The sequence below is a fragment of the Lepus europaeus genome, chromosome 11, assembly GCF_033115175.1.
Source record: "Lepus europaeus isolate LE1 chromosome 11, mLepTim1.pri, whole genome shotgun sequence".
In the NCBI taxonomy this organism is placed as follows: domain Eukaryota; kingdom Metazoa; phylum Chordata; class Mammalia; order Lagomorpha; family Leporidae; genus Lepus; species Lepus europaeus.
The window spans coordinates 104,706,930-104,733,587 of NC_084837.1; the positions used below are offsets into that span (position 1 = coordinate 104,706,930).

A 26,658-nucleotide genomic window follows, 5' to 3' on the forward strand; every position below is an offset into this window, starting at 1 on the left:
GGCAACCGGGACAGGATCGGTGCCCCGACCGGGACTAGAACCCGGTGTGCCAGCGCCACAAGGCGGAGGATTAGCCTGTTAAGCCACGGCGCCGGCCTAAGATAAAAATTTTTAAAAATAAAAGTCTTTAGGCTTTGGTCTTCAGGGATGGTGGCCAGGTCCTGAGCTGAGTTGGTTACATAGTGGGATCTCGATTCCTAATTAATAATTGACCTAAAACACTACATCAACGGAAACAGTGGATCATTAACTCCGTAGAACAGCCTCACGCACCCATGAAAGGCCCCTAAAGACCTGGGTTGGGCTCTGTGAGCCCATGTGACCAAGACAATAAAACCCAACAGCTGCGGCGTTGCACGTTGGCTACCAGTGGCCACTTAATCTATCAGATTACCAGCCTCTCCTGGAGCTGGTGGTGCAGAGAGGGGCCAACCTCGTCCCAGCAGGCTGCCTCAGGCAGGGTTGCCCAACTTCACTGCAGGGGACCTCGTGGTGACGTTGTGAGGGCACGAGGAGCACTTCATCAGGCCAGAACTCAGCAGGTGGAGAGAAATCAGCCATGATCACCTCTGGTGGGACGTTGGGACACCCCCCCCCCCCGAGGCAGCTCTCCCAGATGTCGGACTGGGGACACCCAAGGCTGGACTGGGCCATGGAGCAGGTGGGGGAAAACTGGAACTCACGAGAAACGGCTAAAGACAAGCTTGCTAGAGTCAGTTTACCCAACCAAGCGCTGCTGAATATTTAATGATGAGGACTTGTACCTACGCAAGCGTGTGTGTGCATGTGTGGGTGCATGTGTGTGTTTTGTGCATTGATTTGTAGCATTAGCTGATTCTTTTTGTTTTTATTTGAAAGGCAGAGTTACAGAGAGGCAGAGAGAGAGGGAGAGAGAGACAGGTCTCCCATCCACTGGTTCACTCCCCAGATGGCTGAAAAGCCTGGAGCTGCACCAATCTGAAGCCAAGAGCTTCCTCCAGGTCTCCCACATGGGTACAGGGGCCCAAGCATTTGGGCCATCTTCTACTGCTTTCCCAGGCCACAGCAGAGAGCTGGATTGGACGTAGAGCAGCCAGGAGGTGCCCTTATGGGATGCCGGCACTGCGGGCAGCGACTTTACCCACTGTGCCACAGTCCTGGCCCCTGCATTAGCTGATTTGTGTGGAATAACTACTCCCACCTTGATGTCACTGCAGAGTTGTGTAGGATCACATTCTCCAGCACCCCACCATACAGACATGGCGGGGACGCCTCAAATGCACAGACCCCATAAATGTGGTCAGAACAGAGTGGATGATTCTGAATCTTTTAATATGACTTATGTAGTGGTAAGTTTATACAAGGACACTTCAAAAAGTTCACAGAAAAATGGAGACCAAAAAATTTTATTTTGGTGCAACAAAATTTTGAAATTTGTGCATAGGTTTTCTATGAGATTTTTCTCTTTAAAAAATTTTAAATTTTTGTTACTTATTTGAGAGGAGAAAAAGAAGGAGATAGAGAGTGAGAGCTCTCATCTGCTAATTTACTCCCCAGATGCCCGCCATGGATGGGGCTGGATCGGGGACAGAGCTGGGAACCAGGAACTCCACCCAGGTCGCCCACATGGGGGGCAAGGACCCAAGCACTTTAGCCATCATCGCTGCCTCCCTGGGCCTGCTGGAGCCAGGAACTGGTCACGGGTATCAAACCCAGGTACTCCAGCGTGGGATATGGGCATCTTCACCAGCTGTGTCAAACACCCATCCTGCCACAAAGTTCTGGAAGACCCCGCCTATGCACCAATGTCAAATTGTTCTGCACCAAAATAAGCTTTGACTTCCACTCCCCCACCCCGGAACCTTTTAAATTACCCTCGTGTAAGTTATCCTCTCATAATGGCTGTGTTTAACCAGAGGCTTGCAAAATTCCTGACAACTTAACAGCGGCTCCCGGCACCAGCCACAACCAGTCAGTTTCCTGGAGCCTGTAATTACGGGTACATAGCAACCAGGGCTGGTGTGCGATCCCCTGGCGGCTGGATCCCCTCCCCCAGGGCACAGCCCCGAAGGTCACCTTTTCCTTCCGGGCTCCAAGCTGGTTAACACTGTGATCCCTCAGCACCTCCCCCTCGGCCTCAGGAATGCTTGGGCCGTGCGTGCGTGCACAGAGGGCATTGTGGCCGCTGGCTGGCTGGCCAGCCCGCCCGCCTGTCAGGTGCTCCCAAGGTCATCCAGACTTCTCGACCCATCTGCATTCCTGGGTTAGCAAGGCCCTTGGCACCAGACCCCAGCAGGTCACCCACTGCCCTTGGGAGTACCAACGGCCAGTTCTCGGGTTAATCTCACTCCACCGCATCTCTCCCCTGCACATCAGAACAGGGGCAGGCCCCGTGTTGACAGCTGCCCGCACCAGGTGCTCGCTCTGGATTGACCCCGCCGGATCCTCCTAACAAGCCTGTGAAGCCAGCACTATTCTTATCTCCCAGCTCTGTGCTGAGAGCCTCGGGGCACAGGATAGGGCTCGAACTCACCCCGCAGTCCTACAGAAGGGCCCAGAATCGAACCATATGGGATGCCAATTCAAATCCTGGCTGCTCCACTTCCAGTCCAGCTCTCTGCTATGGCCTGGGAAAGCAGTAGAAGATGGCCCAAGTCCTTGGGCCCCTGCACCTGCATGGGAGACCCAAAAGAAGCTCCTGGCTCCTGGCTCCTGGCTCCTGGCTCCGGATCAGCCCAGCTCTGGCCTCTGCGGCCAATTGGGGTGTGAACCAGTAGATGGAAGACCTCTCTCTCTGTGTCTCTGCCTCTCCTTCTCTCTGTGTGTAACTGCTTTCAAATAAATAAATAAATCTTTAAAAAAAAAAAAGTCGAGTTACAGAGAGATCGGGAGACACACACACAGAGAGACAGAGAGAGAGAGAAACAGAGACAGAGACAGAGAGAGAGAGACAGAGAAATCTTTTATCTGCTGGTTCACTCCCCAAATGACCTGGCTGGAAGCCAGGAACCTGGAGTTCCATCTGGGTCTCCCATGTGGGTGGCAGGGGCCCAAGCACTAGGGCCATCTTCTGCTGCCTTCCCAGGCGCATTAGCAGGGAGCTGGATGGGAAGTGGAGCAGCCGGGACTCAAATCAGAGCTCATAAGAGATGCGGGCGTCACAGGCCGTGGCCCAGCCACGTCACAACACCAATGCTCTGAGTCCCGCCCTCCAGGGACTTCCACCATGTGGTGTCCTCAGCTCAGACACGATGGTCTTGCATTGCTCACTGTGCTGCTTACAGCAAAGGGTTTTGGTCTTGGCATACATGGCTCTGAAAAGATGGCTCAGAGACAGAGAGAGAGAGAGAGAGAGAGAGAGAGAGAGAGAGGGCTGTGAGGGGACCACAGGGGACGTGGCAGAGGAGCCCGATGAAGATGCTGGCACAGAAGGCGTGGAATGTCCCTGGGGAGACACTGGCAGGGGCCGGCCCACCGCAGGGAGGCTGTGAAGAGCACCAAACATGCCATGGACCAAGAGGCAGTCGGCGACCACGACAGCCAAGGCAGCCAAGCTAGGCGGGTGGGAGCCGCTGGCAGCCAGGGCAGGAGAGGCTGGGAGGTGACAACAGAGCAGGTGTCTCTCCCAGGAAGGCCCAGCCCGAGGCCCCTGCCCCGGAGCAGTGAGTGAGCCCTGGAGCCGCAGAAGCAGCGCTGGGGAAGACAGCAGGGGTGGGAAGTGATGCCGGCACCCGGGTCAGCCGCCCCTGCATTCACTGTGTCTCCAGCTCTTAAGCCTGTTCCTCATCTCCTCTCTTGCTTCCTTCGCCCTTGGGGGTGACGCTCTCCGCTCCCTTCCCCCTAGGCCCTGGGGACAGCTCACCCTGGCCCCCTGTGAGACCACATGTCTGGATTTCTTTCTTTTTTTTTCCCTTCCTCGTGAGAGTTGCGGCCTCATAGTCACCTGCCCCACCATCACCACCTCCCCCCTCCACCCCGTGCAGGATGAGCAAGTTCTTGTTTCTGCCCGGAACACAAGCCGGACTTCTGGTTCCAGGTGAGTGATTTTTTCCAGTGTCACGAGATGTCGCACAAGTCTCCCGAGCCCGCCCCTTGCTTGGTCAAATAAAAGCCATGTCCTTGGAACTGGCACTCCCACACCCAGCCTGGGTGGAAGAGCTCATTGCCAGCAGCGGCCCCTTCCGCTGGAAGCAGGTCTGCCTCTCCAGTCATTCGGGCCGGAGTCGCCTTAGCTAACAGGTGCGCCCCCTGGTCGGCCGCCTCTGACGCCACCTGCAGCGAGTTCTGTGGTCAGCGGCCATGGGGAGCCTGGGCCTGCGTGCCCTCTGCTCAGGCTGCTGAGCTCGAGAGAAGCAGGTGATGGAGACCGGACTTGGCCTTGGAGTCTTCAAAGGGATGAGGTCTATGGGCTCCCTGTGGGCTCTCTGCAGAGCGATTCACACTGAGCGTGTGTGCGCCCACTTGGTGGGCTCCAGAGAGCGCCATTCAGCAGAGCTCCTGCCAGTGACGCGTCCCCTCCTGCCAGGCACCGGCAGCCGTGGGCACGACTCCCTGGCAAGGCCGCCTCCTGGCACCCAGAACCCAGGAGCTGGGGCAGCCAGGGGACTGGCGGGAAGTATGCTGGGTCTGTACCCCTGCCAGGGGCAGGCACACCGTGTACCGAACGCAGCTCTGGGTCCCTGTGGATTTGGATTCTGTAGGCCTGCGTGGGGCAGGGACGTCCTTTCTGAGCGGATGATCCAGAATTCAGTCCTGAGCCCGGGACGGGGGCCTGTGCAAGTGGGAGGGCCCCAAACTGTTAGCTCCAGAGGGGAACATCAAGCCGGGAAGGGACCATAAAGGCTGCTCCAGGCTGGAGGACCAATGAGGGCCCCAGGAGATGACCTTTGAGTTGCAAACCAAAGAACAAAGGAGCCGACCCCCCAGGGGGAGGGCGTGCTGAGCAGAAAGAACAGGAGATGTGCAAAGGCCCTGGGGCTGAACCAGGCTTACAATCCAAGGTCGGAGAAGATGATGCGTGTGCAGAGGGTGGTGAGCTAAGTGCTCAGGGCGCCTCCTCCAGGATCCCCGGGATCCCCAAGATCCTCCAAGATCCCCAGGAAACTGAGGCTGAGTGGGACCGACGCTGTGGTTCAGATCCAAAATCCATACCTGGTCTTTATCCCTGTTTCCATGCTTGCGGTCTCCAAGGTGACCACTGCCTTCTTGTACACTTGAGCTGGCGGGAGGCTGGGGGCTCCTGCGTGGCCTCCGAGTAGCAGGTGGGTTAGGATGGGATGGGAGAGCGGCATGGGCAGATAGCCTCGGCTTCACTTAGGAGGACGTGGTTGGGAGCACTTCCGGGTGTGTGCTGGGTGCTAGTACACCCAGCCCCATGGGTGTAGAAGTTCTCCCATGAAGGACCCTCTGATAAGCCCCACCCAGGCCCCAGGTGGACCCACAAAGGAGCCAAGAGGTGAACCTGAGTCAGCACTGCTAAGCCTGGGTCTGAACAGCTTCAGAAGTCCCGGGTCAAAATCCAGGGGAAAGAGGCAAGCTCAAGGGTCCCATAGTAATCCCCAGGGACCCCAGGAGGGTGCCCCCTGCCTCCAAGACATCTGACAGCCACGGCTGGGGTGGGAGGGGGAGCTGGCCCTCTGCTCAGCCAGCCCATGACTGGGTGGGGGTAATCTCTGAGGTGTCTGGCCGGAGGTCAGACATGTGCCACGGTTGGCTGGGGTGGGGACCCAGGACCCGGATGTTGGAGTCAGTTCATGAGTCAGTCTGCTGTGCGGAGGGGGAGGGAGCTTCCTGGAAAGGGAGCAGCGACAGATCAGGGGTCTCAAGGCAGGGAAGGGGGCAGCGTGGCGTGGATGGCTGTGCAGCAGACACGGGGTTATTGGTGTCTCAGGGGCGCCCGGGAACCCCACCCACCCCGGAAGAGCCTGCAGGGGCCTGGGCCTCCCCAGACAAGGGCAGCACTGTCCTCACAGATCCCAGAGTCTAAGGCAGGACGCCAGTCAGTGTGGTCACCCAGTGCCCTCCCAGACTGGCACGTGGGGAGGGGAGCTGAACAGCTGAGTCTCCCCGGGGTGCCTGCTAGGGGCTCAGAAATCAGTACCCCAAAGGTGGCACTCTGGTGTGTCGAGTACTTGCGGCTGCGACAAGGGAGGGGCCTCAGAAGTAGTCTCAGGGTGACTGTCCCCTGCCCTTCCTCTCCCAGGAGGCCAGCCACACCCTGCAATGCCTTTCCCTCCCATGCGTGCTGGAAGCTAGAACCTCCTGGCCCCACACACACCCATAACACCTGCAAATACTGCACTCACCTTCCCTCTCTCTGGGTGCAAGAGCTGGTGGCAAAGAAACTCTTGGCTGGGGGTGGGGGTGGGGGGGTGGGAATGGATGTATGGCCCAGGGGATGAAGACACTGCTTGTGACGACACAGGTGCCCCATATGAGCGTCAGCTCAAGTCCCGGCTGCTCCGCTTCTGATCCAGCTCCCTGCTAATGTGCATGAGAAAGCAACAGGCGTTGGCCCAAGTGCCTGGGCCGCTGCACCCACCCCGGAGAGCCAGATGGAGATGTTGCAGGCAGTTAAGGGAGTAAACCAGCAGATGGAAGATCTCTTCTCTCTCTCTCTCTCTCTCTCTCTCTCTTGCTGTAACTCTTTCAAATCAATCAATCAATCTTAGGGAGGGAGGGAGGGAGGAGGGAAAAGGAAGAAACTTTTAGCCTTCCGTGTCTGCTGGGAGATTCCGAGACACCCCCCACCCCTTCAGAGGGATGCAGCCCCATACGGGGCGGGGCGCACACAGAGAGCCCGTGCACAGGTGCCCCTCCAAGCCTTGAGGCCAACCTCCCCCTGGGCACTCTCTTTCCGCCCCCCCTTCCTCATCAAACCCAAGCTCAAAAACCTGCCTGGAGCTTGAGGTCCTGGTGCTGGAGGCTCCCACGGGGACTAACTCAGCATGCTCCACTGGCCTTCTGTGGGGGCGGGGTGTGGGCAGGCAAGGAGCCAGCCATCCGCCCACCCCAGCCCCAGCCCCTCAGGCTCATGGCTCACGGGAGGCCAGGCTGGAAAGTGTCCACAGTTCAGAGAGAGAGATAACAAATCACGTGGGAGACCTGGATGGAGTTCCCAGCTCCTGCCTGCAGCTTGGCCCAGCCCCAGCGACTGCAGGTATTTGGGGAATGAATCAATGGATGAGAGATTCTCTCTCTTTCTCCCTAATTTTACAAATAAGTTTTTTTTGTTTGTTTGTTTTTTGACAGGCAGAGTGGACAGTGAGAGAGAGAGACAGAGAGAAAGGTCTTCCTTTGCCGTTGGTTCACCCTCCAATGGCCGCTGCGGCCAGCGCATCTCGCTGATCCGAAGCCAGGAGCCAGGTGCTTCTCCTGGTCTCCCATGCAGGTGCAGGGCCCAAGCACTTGGGCCATCCTCCACTGCACTCCCTGGCCACAGCAGAGAGCTGGCCTGGAAGAGGAGCAACCGGGATAGAATCCGGCGCCCCGACTGGGACTAGAACCTGGTGTGCCGGTGCCACAGGCAGAGGACTAGCCTATTGAGCCGCGGAGCCGGCCAGCCCTATTCTTCTTTATTTTCATTTTTGTTTGTTTGTTTGTTTGTTTGTTTGACCATCCCCAGATGGTCACAATGCCTGAGGCTGGGCCAGGATGACTTGGGTCATCTTCCACTGCTTTCCCAGGCGTGTTAGCAAGGAGCTGGATTGGAAGTAGAGCAGCCAGGACTCGAATCTGTGCTTCCATACAGGGTGTGTGGTGCCTGTGTTGCAATTGACAGCTTAACCCGCCATGCCACAGCACCAGGCCCCCTCACCAGCCATAGTGACAGTCCTGGGGGATTGGGAGCCCACAGCGAGCCCTGCCCAGACCAAAGCAGCAAAGCTCCCTCAGGAGAATTATAACAGTGATAGTCCTGGGAAGACTCCAGTGGCAGGAGGGCAAAAGACTGGGGTAGGTTTTTTTTTCCAGCTTTATTGAGGTCTACACCGTGTGATGGTTTGATACATGCATTATACATTGTGACATAATTACCACAATCAAGTTAATGATCACATCCAACACCTCCCTTTCTGTTGTTGTTGAGACTACTTGAGAGCTACTCTTGGGGGCTGGCGCCGTTGCATAGCCGGTAAAAACGCCACCTACAGTGCCAGAATCCCATATGGGCACCAGTTCGAGTCCCAGCTCCTCCCACGTCCAATCCAGCTCTCTGCTGTGGCCTGGGAAAGCAGTGGAAGATGGCCCAAGTGCTTGGGCCTCTTGCCGGAAGAAACTCCTGGCTCCTGGCTTTGGATTGGTGCAGCTCTGGCTGTTGTGGCTATCTGGAGAGTGAACCAGCAGATAGAAGACCTCTCGCTCTCTCTCTCTCTCTCTCTGCCTCTCAAAAACAAACAGATTAAAAAAAAAAAAAAACAAGATGGAGATGTTAGCCAGGACAGGAAGCCTTGTACCATTCATGGTTTCCTCCTCCGGAACGCCTGTCGCGTGTGGGAGGAGTCGGTTGACAAAGAGCCAGAAGGGGGCAGTGTCTCCCCAGGGAGGGGCAGCAGGCAGGGCCCCAGGCTGGGGCACCGTCCCTCCCACAGCCAGAGCCCCACTGCCCTTCCCCCAGGCCTGGTCTTCACACTGGTCTGCCTGTTGGGTGAGGCCAGGCAGGGACACGGGGCCTGAGAGTGACAACCGTCCAGGCTGGGCCACCTGCCCAGCTGCGGGGATGACCACGGCATTCTAAACAGAAGCTCCTCTGGCCCCCCACCCCGCCGGCAGGGAGACCCCCACCCCCATCACCACCCTGACGCCCTCCCAGGCCCCAGGCCCCCACTGCTGCCCTCCTGAGCCCCCCTGCCTGCCCTGTGCAGCCCCCACCCCAACCTGCTCCTCCTCACAGAGAAAACTGTCCCAGGATTCACACGGCAGCTCCAGGGGTCCTGCATGACCAGGAGGGTCTTGAGAGAGAGCCAGGCTGCAGGAGTCACACCCCGGCTTCCCGGCTCCCCGCAGAGCCTGGGCCATCAAAGACCAGCAGGCAGGGTGGAGCTGAGAGGGACCCCTCGCCAAGTTTGGCAGAATGAGCCCGGGGAACTGGGCTTCTGCTCACGAGACAATGAAACGGAACCCTCCTAACACCGTGCCCAAAATGTCACGCAAATCTCCACACACACTAGCCCAAACTGCATGGGATTAAATGAGTGTTCCCCTCGTTTTAAAGATTGATTGATTGATTTGCCAGAGTTACAGAGAGAGAGAGGGAGAGACACAGAAAGAGTAATCTTCCATCTGCTGGTTCACTCCCCAGATGGCCACAACAGCTGGAGCTGGACCAGACTGAATCCAGGAGCCAGGAGCTTCTTCCGGGTCTCCCATGTGAGTGCAGGGACCCAAGCACTTGGGCCATCTTCCGCTGCTTTCTCAGGCGCACTAGCAGGGAGCTGGATCAGAAGTAGAGCAGCCGGGACTATATGTATGGCAGGTGGTGAGTTAACCCACTAGGCCACAGCACCAGCCCCATGGGAGTTCACTGAATGATGATCCATGACCCCCTAACCATTTCTCCTTAACGAGTACTCATTTCTGCCCACTCACTGATGATTTTTGACAAATCAAGGAGTCCAGAAATAGAGACAAAACAGGTGTCGGGGCAGGCGTTTGGCCAATAGTTAAGATGCAGCTTTAGATACCCACATCCCTCACCAAAGAGTGGCTGGGCTCCATCCCCGGCTCCACGCATGCGAAAGACCTGGACTGAGTGCCTGGCTCCCCACTTCTACCTGGCTTAGCCCCGGCCATTGTGGGCATTTGGGGGCAGGTAGGAACATTCTCTCTCTCCCTCTCTCTCTCTCTCTCTCTCTCTCACACACACACACACACACACACACAAATAAATTTTAAAAATAGATATTTTTTAATGTTAGAAGACAAGAGCGACTGGTGTTGACACAGTAGGTGTGGCCATCTGGGGAGTAAATCAGCAAATGGAAGATCTCTCTCTCTCTCTAACTGTGCCTTACAAATAAATAAATATCTTTTTTCCTTCTTTTTTTAAAAAAACATTTATTTATATATTTGGAAGGCACAGTTACAGAGAGCCAGAGGCAGAGAGAGAGGGAGAGGTCCTCCATCTGCTGGTTCACTCCCCAAATGGCTGCAACAGATGGAGCTGAGCCACTCCAAAGCCAGGAGCCAGGAGCTTCTTCCTGGTCTCTTTGCTGCTGTTCTTTGTAACATAATTGTTAAGCCAGTGCCAGACCTCATATCTTTTTAAAATTTTATTTATTTATTTATTTAGTTAGTTAGTTTTAATTTGAGAGACAGAAAGAGAGGGAGATCGTCTATCCACTGGTTCGTTCCCCCAGATGCCCTTATCAGCCAGGTCTCCCCAGTGGGTGGCAGGGACCCAGCCCCTGGAGCCATGCCCTGCTGCCTCCCAGGGAGCACCTTAGCAGGGAGCTGGGGATAAGAACGGAGCCCAGACTGAGGCCCAGGGGCGCTGACAGGGGTGCGGCATCCCAGGTGAAGCCTTCTGCACCAAACACCTCCCCTTTATTTTTTCTTAAGATTTATATTTTTAAAGATTTATTTATTTATTTAAAAGTCAGAGTTACACAGAGAGAAAGGAGAGGCTGAGAGAGAGAGAGAGAGAGAGGTCTTCTGTCCGATGGTTCACTCCCCAATTGGCTGCAATGGCTGGAGCTGCGCCAATCTGAAGCCAGGAGCCAGGAGCTTCCTCTAGGTCTTCCATGTGTGTGCAGAGGTCCAAGGACTTGGGCCATCCTCTACTGCCTTCCCAGACCATAGCCGAGAGCTGGATCAGAAGTAGAGAAGCTGGGTCTTGAACCTGCTCCCATATGTGATGCCGGTGCTTCAGGCCAGGGCGTTAACCCATTTTGCCACAGCGCTAGCCCCAAAGATTTATTTATTTATTTGAAAGGCAGAGTTAGAGAGGCAGAGAGAGAGAGGTCTTCCATCTGCTGGTTCAATCCCCAGTTGGCCACAATGGTCAGAGCTGGGCCAATCTGAAGCCAGGAGCCAGGAGCCTCTTCTGAGTCTCCCACTTGGGTGCAGGAGCCCAAACCCTTGAGCCATCTTCCACTGCTTTCCCAGGCCATAGCAGAGAGCTGGATCAGAGCGGAGCAGCCGGGACTCGAACCGGTGCCCATATGAAATGGTGGCACTGTAGGCAACAGCTTTATCCACTACGCCACAGCACTGGCCCCCAAACACCTCCCTTTTATAATTCTTTAGAATAAAGCCCCATTCTCTCCACCACCACCACCACCATCACCACCCCCATACTGTAGAAAGCCTACTGAGTCTGTTTCTTCGGAGAACCTTAGCTAAGCCACAGAACAAAATAAACAGAAAATCAGGGATGGGAAGGATGTGGAGAAACTGGAACCCTGTGCACTGCTGGCAGGAAAAGTAACACAGTCCCGTGGAACAATCTGGAAGCTGCTCACAAAATCCAAAACAGAGCTACCTCCGCCGCAGACGCGTCTCTTCCGGGGGGTGTGCCTAAATGACCCAGAAGCAGGGACCTGAAAAGGCTTTTGTTCTATGCTCTTTGCAGTGCAGTGCCCAACAGCCAAACCACAAGGACACACACAATGAGACCTCCTTGTCTCAGACAGGAAGGAAATCCCGACACCTGCTACAACACAGACAAACCTTGTGGGCATTCGATTCAGGGAAACAGGCCGGCCAGGGAAGGACAAACGCTGGAGGCTTCCACTTCTGAGAAGTGCCGGGACGGGGTGGCCAGGGGCTGGGCAGGGGGCGAGGGGGAGCCAGCCTTTGATGCGGACAGCTTTGGTTTGAGAAGCCGGGAAGATGGAGCTTGGGGGTGGATGGTGGTGATGGCTGCACTTAACACCGTCGGAGTGGGTGCTCCAGAATGGGCGGAGCGAGGGGTGGGCTAAGCTGCCGCTCCGGACGCCTGGCGCAGTCCTGGCTCTGCTTTGATCCAGCTCCTGATGGAGCTCCAGGCTCCTGGCTTCAAGCTCATGTCTGGCCTCTGGGGAGGGGACCAATGGATGGAAGACTCTCTCTCTCTCTCTCTCTCTCTCTTTCTCCCTGCTTTTCAAGTAGATGAACATAAACATTTAAAAATTATGCAGATGGTCAATTTCATGTGTGTTTTGTTACAATAAAACAGCCATCCCTGGCCCCGCCATCACCAGGAGGTTTCTCCCTGGCCCCCAGCCCCACCAAGGCTCAGGCCCTGCCCCTTGGTCTTCCCAGCCTTCACCTCTGCCATCTTCTCTTGTCTCCTCCTCTCTTTGGGGGTCACCAAGCTCCCGTTCTGGCTGCCCCTCTCTGTGAAGCTGTGCAGTCCCTGCATGTTCATCCGTCTCCCCTCCCCCAGGCCCTTGGCCCCTGCCCTTCTTCCACCCAAGTAGCTGGCGAGACACTTTCCTGGACAAAAACTGCCCCCCCTCCACCGCCTGATGCATGGATGACTTGCAGCCTGGGGTGCACACGGCAGTCTCCTGACCAATGGATGGGTCCCCACGCCCCGCTGGGGCCGGGGTCTCCTCGCCAGCATCTGCCAGGCTGAGGGGACAGCCGGGGCCCATACTGCGTCTGTCGGGGGTACAGCGGGGACGTGCCCAGAGGTCTCAGGGGACAGGGAGGGGAAGGGCAAGAGCGAGGGCTCTCGTGGGCGAGTGCAGTGAACCAGACCTGTAGGGAGCGGAGGGAAGCTGCCGGCAGCCCGGGGAGTGGCCAGGAGACCTCAGGACACAGGGCTGCCCTTTGCCAAGGGCTCACCGCACACCAGGGGCTCCACACCGATGGCGGCTGCCGGTCTCAGCTGTGGCCCCAGCTGTGGCCCCATGCCAGGCCTCGCTCCAGGCAGCCGCTGTCCAACAAGCCCAAGGTGCAAGCCACAGATGGAATTTCAAGCTGTCCAGTAGCTGTGCTTTAAAAAGCTAATACAAACCCTACAGGGAATTAGCTGTAACAATTCAAGAGGTCTTTATAAAGTTCACAGAAAGTGAATATTACCATCCGGCACCGCGGCTCAATAGGCTAATTCTCCGCCTTGCGGCGCCAGCACACCGGGTTCTAGTCCCAGTCGGGGCGCCGGATTCTGTCCCGGTTGCCCCTCTTCCAGGCCAGCTCTCTGCTGTGGCCCGGGAGTGCAGAGGATGGCTCAAGTGCTTGGGCCCTGCACCTGCATGGGAGACCAGGATAAGCACCTGGCTCCTGCCTTCGGATCAGCGCGGTGCGCCGGCCGCAGCGGCCATTGGAGGGTGAACCAACGGCAAAAAGGAAGACCTTTCTCTCTGTCTCTCTCTCTCTCTCACTGTCCACTCTGCCTGTCAAAAAAATTAAAATTAAAAAAAATTTTAAAAGAAAGTGAATATTACCCAAAAAATTGCATGGATTTTAATTTTCTTTGATACAAAAACACCATTTTTTTGAAATACACTTTTTTGGTTTTTTTTTTTTAGAACCTGTAATTTCTTTTTTCATTTTTTAAACGTTTATTTACATATTTGAAAGTTACAGAGACGGAGAGGCAGAGGCAGAGAGAGAGATGAGAGAGAGAGCGAGAGAAACAGAGAGAGCTCTCCCATCCGCTGGTTCACTCTCCAAATGGCTGCAATGGCCAGAGCTGAACCAATCCCAAGACAAGAGCCAGAAGCTTCTTTTGGGGCCCGAGGACTTGGGCCATCTTCCACTGCTTTCCCAGGCCATTAGCAGGAAGCTGGATCGGAAGTAGAGCAGCCGGGACTTGAACCGGTACCCATGTGGGATGCTGGTACTGCAGGCAGCAGCTTTACCCACTATGCCACAACATCGGTCCCCAACGTTGTCTTGTTATAAGTTTATTTCTTTATTTTGTTTACAACTCCTAATTCCACGATTGTGGGGGTTGGGCTGAGGGCAAAGACAGGAGCTGGGAATTGATCCTGGATTTCCCGTGGGGGGGGGCACCCAAGAAATTGAGCCAACAGAAAGGGGTTGCATTAGCAGCAAGCAGGAAGCAGGAGCAGAACGGTGCCCAAATCCAGGCGCTGTAATATGGGATGCAGGCAGCTCAGTGGTATCTTAACGACTAGGACAAATGCCCACATGTAAACTTTTATTTTATATGTTTTTACATTTTTATCCATTTTCACTTTATATCAACGGCAGAGACAAAGGCCTTCTGGTTTATTTCCCTACCTGCTCATAGCAGCCGTAGCTGGGCCAGGCTAAAACCAGGAGCCTGGAACTCAATCCAATCTCCCACATGCCGGCAGGGACTCAACCACTGGAAGCAGCAGGTGCTGGCTGCCTCCCAGGGCGCGTGTTAGCCGACAGCTGGGATGGGAAGGAGAACCAGGGCTCAAACAGGCTCCGATCTGGGATGCAGACGTCCCAAGTGGTGTCTCAACGGTTGCACAGAACACCCACCCCTGAAATTCTCTCTCTCTCTCTCTTTAAGATTTATTTATTTGTTTGAAAGGCAGAGTTACAAGAGGCAGAGAGAGAGAGAGAGAGAGAGAGAAAAGTCTTCCATCCGATGGTTCACTCCTCAAATGGTTGCAATGGCTGGAGCTGCACCAATCCAAAGCCAGGAGCCAGGAGCTTCTTCTGGGTCTCCCACGTGGGTGCAGGGGCCCAAGGACTTGGGCCATCTTCTACTACCTTCCCAGGCCATAGCAGAGAGGTGGATTGGAAGTGGAGCATCCGAGACTCAAGTCAGTGCCCATATGGAATGCATATTTTATATAACCCAGTAGATGCAAAATATCATCATTCCAACACGTCATCACTCTAAGAAATTATCAGTGAGTTATTTTACCTGGTTTTGTATTAAACCTTCAAAATCCTATGTGAAACCACACTTACATCTCAATTTGAAGAACTCACATTCCAAGTGCTCCGTGGGCACCTGTGACTGAGGGCCGCCAGCACCGGACCGGGCAAGCTACACATGTCGGGTTCGTGAGCTCACTCAGTGCTCACAGCCACCCTGCTGGCCTCCTCGTGTTACAGATGAGGTCATTGGAACCACAAGGGCTCAAGCACTTTGCCCAGCATCACCTAGAAGGGTAACGGCCAAACCGGAGCCTGAACTACAGAGCTGACCAGTGTGTCCTGCCATCACCATCACAAACCTCGGCTCCTGGCTGGCTCGTACGACACCTGTGGAAGGGAGACGAAAGGCTGTTTGCCCGGCTGGGGTTTGAATCCAGATGGAGTGGAAATTTGGGAGACAGCATCGGTGACGTTTTCTGCCTGAAGTGTGTGCCAGGGAGGAAAAGGCTGGGTGTGGCGACCTGTGTCCCACACTTAAGGAAGGGCCGCCATCGTGACGCAGTGCGTGGAGCTGCCACTGGTGATGTTGGCACCCCGTATGAGTAATGGTTTGAGTCCCAAGTCCCAGCTGCTCCACTTCTGATCCAGCTCCCTGCTAATGCAGCTGGGAAAGCAGCAGCAGACAGCCCAGTTTCTTGGACCCCTTCACCCATGTGGGGAACCCGGATGGAGCTCCTGGCTCCTGGCTTTGACCGGCCCCACCCTGGTCATTGTGGTCAGTTAGGGGAGTGAACCAGCAGATGGAAGATCTTTCTCTCTCTCTGTGTCTCTCCCTTTCTCTGCACCATTTTATATACCATTTCTATCTTTTCTAATTTTTAAAATTACCTGTGGTTTCGTTTTTATTTGAGAGAAAAAGAGAGCCCCAGCCAGTGGTTTATTCCCCCGATGCCTGCAACAGCCAGAACCGGAGCAGGGCCCAAGTCGGGAGACTGAGACTCAATCGAAGTCTCCAGTGTGGGGGTCAGGGATCCAACCAATACAGCCCCCATCTCTGCCTCCGGTGGTCTGCACCAGCAGGAAGCTGTAGCCGGGAGCCAGAACCCAATAGGGCCCCCGGGCACTGCGATTGTGGATATGAGCATCTTCTCCACCCTCTCAACCACTTGGCCAAATGCCCCGCCCATCATCATTCCTTTCATCAGTCTTCTAGTGGGGGCAGCTTGTCACTAACACCAACTGCCCTGCAATGAACACTCTCAGAAATTACTTTTTTCTAGTAACTCAACGTGCAGGCAAGACCCTCTAATCCTCCATTGCCTAATTGTCTGAAATGCAGAGTCCCAGGCATCTTCAAAAAGTTCGCAAAAATGTGCACTATGAAAAAAAAAAAACGCATAGATTTCAAAATTTGTACTTGAGAGGCAGAGTGACAAGGAGGGCGGGAGAGACAGAGATAGGGATGTTCCGTCTGCTGCTTCCCTCCCCAGAAGGCTGCAACAGCCTGGGATGGGCCAGACTGAAGCCTGGAGCCAGGAACTCCATCCAGGTCTCCCATGTGGGTGCAGAGGCCCAAGCACTGGGCCGTCTTCTGCTGCCTTCCCAGGCGCATCAGCAGGGAACTGGATAGGCAGTGGAGCAGCGGACAGGAACCAGCTCTCATATGAGGTGCTGGCACTGCAGGTGGTGGCTTAAACCACCCTGCTACAATGCCGGTCCCTAAACTTAACTTTGTTACAGCCATTTGGGCAGTGAACCAGCAGATGGAAGATCTCTGTGTGTGTGTGTGTGTGTGTGTCTCCCTCTATATCACTCAGCCTTTTGAATAAATAAATAAATCTTCAGAAAAAAAAACAAAACCCCGGTACAGGAACCAAACACGCCCACAATTCCGTCTTCTCATCACACCGGCCAGTCTTATCCGTGCTGGGCATGGGTCCAGCCGTCTTGCACTTTGATGAGCTTCAGCTCCAAAGGGAGCCGTGCTGGGGCCACAGGGACTGCGGGCAGCTCTCCTGTTGGCACAGGACACAAGACACGGGACATTCGTCTCCCAAGTCCTCTGTTCTCCCTCTGCCCCCGGGACGCCTTCCCTGCTTGCCGGCATCTGTGTCATGGCGATGCTTGTGCAGGGATCCCCGCCTTCCTGTCACCTTCCAGCCTGGCCTTATCTCCTGCTCTCTGGGCAGTCTCTGCACTGGCGGGAGCCCAGCTGAAACAGGTCCATCACTCGCTGCTTTATTTTATATTGTGAATGAGTGCGCAGGCTTTTTTTTTTTTAACTTTTTTTTTTTTATTTGACAGATAGAGTTAGACAGTGAAAGAGACAGAGAGAAAGGCCTTCCTTCCATTGGTTCACCCCCTAAATGGCCGCTATGGCCGGAGCTGTGCCGATCTGAAACCAGGAGCCAGGAGCTTCTTCCTGGTCTCCCATGCGGGTGCAGGTACCCAAGTACTTGGGCCATCCTCCACTGCCCTCCCAGGCCACAGCAGAGAGCTGGACTGAAAGAGGAGCAACCGGGACTAGAACCCAGTGCCCATATGGGATGCCGGCACCACAGGCAGAGGATTAGCCAAGTGAGCCACGGCGCCGGCCCCAGAGTGCACAGGTTTTTAATGAGGGTATGAGATGCTGGAGACAGGAAGACACAAATGCCCTGCCTTAGTGTGCAGAAGATAAGACACTGGTTGGGACACTTGCATCCCACTTGGGAGAGCCTGGGTTCAACTCCCAGTTCTACTCCTGATTCCAGCTTCTTGCTAACACAGTCCCTGGGAGGCAACAGGCGATGGCTCAAGTACTTGGGTCTTCGCTCCCACCCACGTGGGAGACTTGGATGGAGTCCTCAACTCCCAGTATCAGCCTGGGCCAGCCCTGACCCTTGCAGATATTTGGGGAGTGAACCAGTGAACGGAATCTCTCTCTCTCTCCCTCTCTCCCCATGTGTCTGTGTCCTTCTCAAATAAATAAATAAAAGTTGATTTTGCTGCAAAAATAAGATTTTGGAATCTATACATAATTTTTGATAATACACATTTTTTAAAAAAAGATTTATTTATTTGAAAGACAGAGTTACAGAGAGACAGAGACAGAGACAGAGGGAGAGAGGTCTTCCATCCACTGGTTCACTACCCAAATGGCCGCAACAGCTGGGGCTGGGCCAGGCCAAAGCCAGGATCCAGGAGCTTCTTCCGAGTCTCCTATGTGGGTGCACAAGCACTGGAGCCATCTTCCACTGCTTTTCCAGGTGCACTAGCAGGGAACTGGATTGGAAGTGGAGCAGCTGGGTCTTGAACTGATGCCCATATGGGATGCTAGTGTCGCAGGCAGAGGCCTAACTTGCCATGCCACAGTGCAGGCCCCAATAATACACATTTTTAAGAAATTGTCTGAAGCCCCTCCCCTCCACCATACAAGCTACTACTGGGAGCAGCCGTGTCCCTGCACCTGTTCATGTGGGTGCCCTACAAAACAGGCTCCTGGTGCTGGGGCTGCTGGTGCATGGCAGCTTTGGGCACATTCACAAGGATTCCATAGGACTGTATTGCTGAAGCCTCTAGAAAATGTTAATGATCAGAGCCCTGCTCTAAAAGGAAACATGAGAAGCGAGGTACATAAAGACATGGAGACGGTTAGCACCGCTTCCTGGGAGGTGTGTGAGCAAGCGCACTCGAGGCCCTGGGCTGGTGCCTGCTGCTCCTGCTATATCTTCCTACCTAGCTGGAGCCCCTGCCTTTTCCTTCATGGGCTTCTGTTACCTTGTATGGTGGGGGACATAAACAGCTGTCATAGAATACTAGGGTGGGGGCCGGCACTGTGGTATAGTGGGTAAAGCCGCCACCTGCAGTGCAGGCATCCCATAAGGGTGTGGGTTTGAGTCCCGGCTGCTCCACTTCTGATCCAGCTCCCTGCTGGTGCTCCTGGGAAAGCAGCAGAAAATGACCTGAGTGACTGGGGCCCTGCCACCTACATGGGAGACCGGGATGGAGTTCCAGGCTCCTGGCATTGGCCTGGCCTGGTCCTGGTTGTTGTGACCATTTGGGGAGTGAACAAGCAGATGGAAGATTTCTCTCTCTCTCGCTCGCTCTCTCTCCACCCCTGTCACTCTGCCTGTCAAACAAACAAATCATAAAAAAAGAGAGAGAGAGACGGGGCCAGTGCTATGGCATAGTGGATAAAGCTGCTGCCTGCAGTGCTGGCGTCCCATATGGGCACCAGTTCGAGAGCCGGCTGCTCCACTTCCAATCCAACTCCCTGCTGTGGCCTGGGAAAGTAGCAGAGGATGGCCCAAGTCCTTGGGCCCCTGCACCTGCGTGGGAGACCTGGAGGAAGCTCTTGGCTCCTGGCTTCAGATCAGTACAGCTCTGGATGATGCGGCCAATTGGGGAGTGAACCAGTGGATGGAAGACCTCTCTCTCTCTCTCTCTCTCTCTCTCTCTCTCTGCCTCTCCTTCTGTCTTTGTGTAACTCTGACTTTCAAATAAATCTTTAAAAAGAGAGAGAGCAGAAGACAAGACTATTAAAGGCCATTCCAGTTTCTGAAAGGAGAAGATGGGAGCTCCAACACTGGCCTGAGGCTGGCATTACGGCGCGGTGAGTTAAGCTACCAGCATCCCATATCACAGTGTCTGTGCAAGTCCCGGGTTCGCTGCTTTTAGTCCATCCCCCTGCCAATGTGCCTGGGAAAGCAGCAGAAGATGAACCAAGTACACAGACCCCTGCCACCCACACGGAAGACTCAGCTGGAGTTCCTGGCCCCTGGCTTCAGCTTGGCCCAACCCTGTCTATTGTAGCCATTTGGGGCGTGAACCAACAGGTGGAAGATCTCCCTCTCTCTGTCACTCTGTCTTTCAAATAAATAATGCTTTAACACACACAAACACACACACACAGAAACAGCAAACATTGGACCTGAGGTTGAGCAAGAAGGAAGGGGTGATTTGGGAACCCCCAGAAAAACACATGAGCCATGGGAACCAAAACAGGTGCCTCAGCCCCCGGCACAGACCAACACCTGCCCGTGTTGCCGAGCAGGTGTCTAGCCGAGTAATGGGCCTAAGGGTGCTCCTTTGCCCCTGGAGACTGAGGGACTGAGGAAAGGGTTCGGGACCCATCTCATCCGTATCCTGGGGAGAAGTCCAGGGCAGGGGTAGGGCTACTCCTGGGAAAGTCTTCTCCCTCCCAGGAGAAAGCCACCATCCACGGCGTAGAGGTATTCAGTGATGTCAGACCAAGTTCCTGTGTGGTCGGTGGCTGGGATCACGTGAGATGGCGTCTCTGTGACTGTTCTGGCCTCCGTCACGTGGTGCCAAGGGACCTGTCTGCACAGAGCAGGAGGAAAGAACGCCTGACGCTTGTTCCTGTAGGGCACCCGGAGCTTTCCCAGAGTCCCCTTAGATCTCCCTGGTCGCCGCCGCGTCCCAGGGCTGCTCCTAGCTGCAAGGCAGGCTGGGAAAGTGAGCTCTTCCTGTCCCTAGAAGAGACAGGAGAGGGAGAGGGGGGCCGGGACCTGGTTAGTGACAAACGGGGGGAGGCACTCCCAATTCCTGGACAGCTCCACCTCTGGAGCTGTGGCTGCCAATCTTGCTCCAGCCTGAGCCGGAAGCCAGTACCGGAAAGGCAAAGGCTCACAACCCAGAGGGGCCGAGCGTGTGGAGGCCAAATTCACAGAGGAGGAAATGCAGACAGCTCCTCCGCTCATTAACAAATGCCCAACCTGGGCAGGCGCCGTGGCTTAACAGGCTAATCCTCCGCCTTGCGGCGCCGGCACACCGGGTTCTAGTTCCGGTTGGGGCGCCGAATTCTATCCCGGTTGCCCCTCTTCCAGGCCAGCTCTCTGCTATGGCCCGGGAAGGCAGTGGAGGATGGCCCAAGTCCTTGGGCCCTGCACCCGCATGGGAGACCAGGAGAAGCGCCTGGCTCCTGGCTTCGGATCAGCGCAATGCGCCAGCCGCAGCGGCCATTGGAGGGTGAACCAACGGCAAAAAGGAAGATCTTTCTCTCTTTCTCTCTCTATCCACTCTGCCTGTCAAAAAAATTAAAATTAAAAATTAAAGAATAAATTAAAGAACAAACGCCCAACCCCACATTCGATGCCACGTCTCACCGGTCAGACTGGCCAGTGTCCACGTGGTTGGCAGCACGTTGTGCTGGTGAGGCTGCGGGGACCAGGCACTCTCTGGCACGGCGCTGCGGTGCAGGGGTGTAAGCCGCCATGTGCCACACCTGCGTCCCGCAGCAGAGGGCCTGGGGTTCAAGTCCCTGCTCTGCTTCTAATCCAGCTCCTTGCTAATGCACACTCCGGGAAGCAGAAGGTGATGGCGCACGTCCTTGGGCCCCTGCCACCGACATGGGAGACCTGGATGGAGTTCTGGGCTCCTGGACTTTGGGCCCGGCCCAGCCCTAGCTGATGCAGGCATTTGGAGAGGAGTGAACCAGCAAATGGAAGATCTCTCTCTCTTGCTCTCTCTCCCCCTCCCTCTCTTTCTGCCTTTCAAGTAATTATCAATAAATAAGTCAACTTTTTTTTTCAAAAGAATGGCATGCACACGCACGCACACACACACATCTAGCGAGGGGGAGGGGTGGACAGACGGACACAGGACCTGGGGTCTGCAGCCTTCACTAAGGAGCTGCTCCTGGGGCCCGCCTTCACCACCCGTCAAGCGACACAGGGACTGTCGCCTCTGAGCACGTCTGTGGCTCGGGGTTCTCTTACCTGGGAGACAAAGCATCCAAAGGATGCCCCTGCTCCCGCAGCCCGAGCCCCGGGAGCTCAGTGGTTCTTCACCGAGCCCACACGACAGAGTGTAGCTGGGCCATCCGGCGCACAGCCAGGTTCAAGTCCAAAGGCTGAAGACTGCGCCCAGAGCAGAAGCCCTCCCTGGGGCCGCGAGCGGCTGCAAAGCAGTGGGCCGGCTGACAGCGGCTCCCGGGAGCCGGAACCTGAACTCTCTAGGTATTCTGCTCACCTGATTGTCTTCAGCTGTGTTTCTCACTCACTCAGCAACTTTCTGATCCCGGAACATTTCCAGATTGTGTGGCAATCGCATTACTCCGTTGTGAATAAATGCGCTTGCGTTCTGTTTGTCTTTTGAGAAATTACCAGCAACGGACAGGCCCTCCTGGACCTCCCTCTGAACCTCGCTCGTTGTCCTAAGCAACCGCCTCCTGCCCTCAAGCCGCCCCCCCCCCCCCCGGCTTTGGGTGCTACCTTCGGTAACCAGCTCAGTGACCAGGACGAACAACCCTGTGGGGCAGCACATCCCAAGTGGACAGCTGCCCCCTGGAGTCGGACAGAGCCCGTGCAGGCAGGAACTGCACCAGCCGCCCGTGTCCTCTGTATGGCGTGCCTGGCTTCCGACACTGGGAGCCCTCGAGGCTGCGGGGACCCAAGGGCTCAGCTTTCTCCCTTCGGGGACAGAGGCAGGGGCAGGACAAGGGCTTACCCAGCGGGACCTCGCCAGGGCTGTGCCAGTGGGGGATGCCCTAACGGTTCCTGGTGAAGGCATAGGTCTGTCCGGGCAGGAAGAGGCATCAGTGGGCCGGGAGGGTAGGGGACGTGACTTGTATGTGATGGTGAGTGGCAGCCACACGGTAGCAACAAGGAGTGGGGTCCCTGCCACCATGAGGGTCATTGCCAGATGTGTCTCAGCGCCCGCCGCAGGAGGCATGCTGGCTGCACCCCCAAGGAGGTGCGGATGCTGGCTCCTTCCTCGACATTCCCCACCCCACCCCCAGCCCCTAGAAGGCCCCAGTTGGTGGGCCTGGCGACCCTCCAGACTCCTCGCAAGCCCGGTTTGCTGCCATCGGCAGCCGCCCACGCTGCTTGCGGCTCTCAGCGCATGGCTGTTTCCTTACTCTGTTTCTGTGTTGCAATTGTTGGCTGATGGTGTCATCTGTGTATGTTGTGTCTGAACGGGAGAGAGCCCCCCCGGGGAGCTTCAGGTCTTTTCCAATCTTCTTCCTCCTCCTCCACAACCACCCCCTGCCCCCAGTAACACCCAAACAGCCAGCACCCGATCCAGGGCATTACATAACAGGGACAAAAATGCTTGTAAATGAGTTCACGGCAGGCACTCAGAGTTCTGCTCCCACTACAAATAAACACCGTCCAGCCAAAAGCTGAGGAATGCGAGCACGGGCGGGCGCTGCTTTTACAGGTCATTTAATAGATGACGTGCTGACGAGGAGACTCCAAAAATGCACGGAAAATGGAACTCAAAGACGAGGTTAGGGGCCAGCATCCGGGCACAGCCGCCACCTGCGACTGTGGCATCCCGTTCGAATCCTCACCGCCCTGCTTCCGATCCAGCACCCTCACTAATGCACCTGGGAAAGCAGCAGAAGACGGCCCAAGGGCTTGGACTCCAGCCGCCCACATGGGAATTCCAGGCTCCTGGCTTTGGCCTGGCCCAGCCTCAGCTGTTGCAGCCATTTGCGGAATGAACCGGTGGATGGAAGATCTCTCTCTCTCTCTCTCTCTCTCTCTTTCGCTGCAATTACCTTTCAAATAAATAAATGAATCTTTTCCTTAAAAAAAAAGATAAGCTTATTTTGGCGCAGAAAATTTTGAAATCCAACTTTTAGACTTGATAATGACTGACCTAATATCTGAGCGAGCAGTCTTGCTGCTGATGGAAATCTTAATTTGCCAGTTCAGGGTAATAGAGTCATTCCTGGAATAAAATTTAGCGCGCATATATATATATATATATATATATATATAAATAAAACTTGGAACCTGTGCATATGGGGGGTCTTCCAAAAGCTCATGGAAAATACATGGTTTTAGAATTTTTTTGGACCAAAATAAACTTAATTCCATTTTTCTGCCTCCTGTTCAAAGTAGCCCGATATTCGCCCTGACAGGGCTGTTAGATCCATTTAAAGAGTGGAAGGCGGCCGGCGCCACAGCTCAATAGGCTAATCCTCTGCCTGTGGTGCCGGCACACCAGGTTCTAGTCCCGGTCGGGGCGCCGGATTCTGTCCCGGTTGCCCCTCTTCCAGGCCAGCTCTCTGCTGTGGCCCGGGAGTGCAGTGGAGGATGGCCCAGGTCCTTGGGCCCTGCACCCCATGGGAGACCAGGAAAAAGCACCTGGCTCCTGGCTTCGGATCAGCAAGATGCGCCGGCCGCGGCGGCCATTGGAGGGTGAACCAACGGTGAAGGAAGACCTTTCTCTCTGTCTCTCTCTCTCTCACTATCCACTCTGCCTGTCAAAAAAAAAAAAAAAAAAAAGAAGAAGAAGAAGAAGAAGAAGAGTGGAAGGCAGGTTCCACATTTACAGAAACTGTTTCCCTGGGGAGAGCCTTTGCAGAGCTGCCAATCACTAAAGCCACAATTCACAGGCACCCCTCCCCCACTCAGCAGTGTTAAGGGAATCCAGAGTCAGGAAACTTGCCTCTGACTTTGCAAAATCCAAAACGGCGTTCTCCAAGAGTGTGGGATTCCCTGAGAGATGCACCTGATCAGCTTTTTAGAAATGGATTTTCTTTTAAAACAATCATGACCAAGGCGAATTCTCTCTCTGCAGGTACCCAAGGTGCTGGGCAGCTCCTGGCCACCAGGGGGCGGGTTCTCCCCAGGCCTGGGCGAAGGCGCTGCCCGGGGACTCCAGCGGTTCCCAGTCTCAGAACAGCAGGGCCAGGACAACCCTGAAGCTGTGACCAGCAGGCCACGGACCTCTTCCTGGGGGGCTCAAGAGAGCTGAGGGCCACGAGTGGAGTGGCTCTGGAGGAGGTCATTTTCAAGTGACAAACGGGGTGGGAGAGCTGTGCTGATGGCTGTACCAGGAGCCAACAGGGCGGGAGTGTCTGGGGCATGACCCTGGGAAGCGGTGGTACTGGGTAGGGTGCTGGGTGGAGCCTGGCTGGTGAGGCCGAGAGAGAGAGTGTGTGGGTGCGGCCGCCACGCAGAGCCTGGCCAGCAGCCCTGCAGGGGTGGGGACTGTGTGACGTGGTCAAGGCAAAGTCCAGTCTCGGTGTCCCCACCCCAGCAGGAGCCGCAGTGAGACCGGGACCCGCTCTTCCCCAAGACAACATGAGTGGCATGCTTTATTCATCGGCTTCTTTATGCACACATGGAGCGCTTACTGAATGCCTGGTGCAGCCAGCACCGGGGTGGAAGCACCCTCACGGATGTAGACCCAGTCACCGTCACCTTCTTCATACTCGTTCCCCTTTACAGGAAACTCGCCAGGTCCCTGGGCCCTCCCTGTCCCCGCAGCGTCTGCAGGGACTCAGTTGGTGTTTGTTGACTGAATGAGCGAGGTGGTCGTGTCCATCTCTGACATCACAGCCCAGGGCGGCAGGAGGCGGGACGCTCAGCCACTCCGCTGGCTCCTCTTCTCCGTCCCCCTGCCACTACAAACAGTGCTCGACCTGAGCTGCCACTTCTGGTTTTCCTTCTGGGAAAATCTTCCGAGCCCGGCTGCCAGCGCGGGGAATGGCGCCAAGACTGGATTTCCTACTTGTGTTTCTTCTTTGTCTCAGTAGAGAAAGCAAAGAGGGCACCTTTGTACAGAAAGGCATCTCCCTCTGATGGCCTCCGGCGCACGGCCCCTTTCCTGAGACCATTCAGAGAGCTCCAGGCTTCCCGCAGCCCTGTTAGGGGATCCTAGTATACCTGTTTACCAGGCAGGGAAACTGAGGCTCGGGGGTGGGGCCGTCCCAAGGCACAGAGCTTTGGGAAGCAGCGAGCCCACATCAGGACCCGTGCACTGGGCTGAGTATTTGGTCCAGCAGTGGAGCCGCTGGCTGGGGGACCCACATCCCACATCAGGGTGCCTGGTTCAATTCCCAGCCTCACTTTTTGAAAAAATAATTATTTATTTATTTGAAAGTCAGAGTTACACAGAGAGAGAAGAGAGGCAGAGAGAAAGAGAAAGAGAGAGAGAGGGAGAGAAAGAGAGAGGTCTTCCATCTGCTGGTTCACTCCCTAATTGGCTGCAAAGGCCAGAGCTGGGCTGATCCAAAGCCAGAAGCCAGGAGCTTCTTCTGGGTCTCCCATGTGGGTGCAGGGGCCCAAGGACTTGGGCCATCTTCTACTGCTTTCCCAGGCCACAGCAGAGAACTGGATTGGAAGTGGAGCTGCCAGGACTTGAACCAGCGTTCATATGGGAGACCATACGAGACTCAGATGGAGTTCCAGGCTCTGGGCTTTGACCTGGCCTAGCCCTGGCTATTGATTGGCAGGCATTCGGGTAGCCAGCCAGCCGCTGGAAGAGCTCTGCTTTTCAAATAAAATGCAAATAAATACAAATGAAATCTCTGTGTTGCCTGAGGCTTTCCATGGGTCCCCTCAGGGCAGGCTTGGGGAAAGCTGACGTCATGTCCCAGGTCACAGAAGCAGGCAGGCTGGGATTGTGGACCCCGGGACCCAGGACGCCAGGGGCTTCACGGCCTCTCTGTGTGGCTGTGGGGGAGGGGTTTTCTCCTAAATCTGCATCGTCTGTTTCGTATTCTGTGACACAGGGACCACAGTGGTACGTGCCTCCCGGGCTGGTCCCCAGGGTTAAGTGAAATGACACCCCTGGCGGCGGCGGCAGCAGATCTGTAAGTGGACGCTATTGTAATGACAGCACGGGGCCTCGCTCAGGGTCACGAGTTGGCCACTCCCTGCGACAGGAGAACCAGATCCCGTGGGAGCCCCTTCCCGGCCCAGGTGCTCCTGGGGCCCAGTGCAGGTGCCTGGGAAAGTCTACAAGGCCAACACAGGGAACAAAGGCTCCAGCTGCTGGGTCATGCCTGGCCTGGCGGGGGGCCAGTTTCCTGCTGGCTCAGGTTGCTCCTGGCTGGCTGGGCTCCTGGAGCTGACCCCTCCTCCTCTCTGCCCCTGGCAGCTGAGCCCTGAGGGTTGGGCCCAGCCTGGGCGACACACTTCCCTCTGGGAGCCCAGTGCTGGGGTGTCACTGTTGTAGCAGGAAGCC

At 55.6% G+C, this 26,658-nt stretch overlaps 1 protein-coding gene across 1 annotated transcript in view; it reads left to right on the top strand.

The window, feature by feature from the left end:
- Positions 1 to 3,487: 3,487 nt before the first annotated feature.
- Positions 3,488 to 26,658, top strand: part of LOC133770622 (U2 small nuclear ribonucleoprotein B''-like) — a 36,617-nt gene continuing 13,446 nt past the window's right edge. The window contains 3 exon segments of the mRNA XM_062206673.1: positions 3,488 to 3,541; positions 3,824 to 3,852; positions 3,963 to 4,015. Of these exon segments, the coding sequence (XP_062062657.1) occupies positions 3,488 to 3,541; positions 3,824 to 3,852; positions 3,963 to 4,015 (136 nt within the window).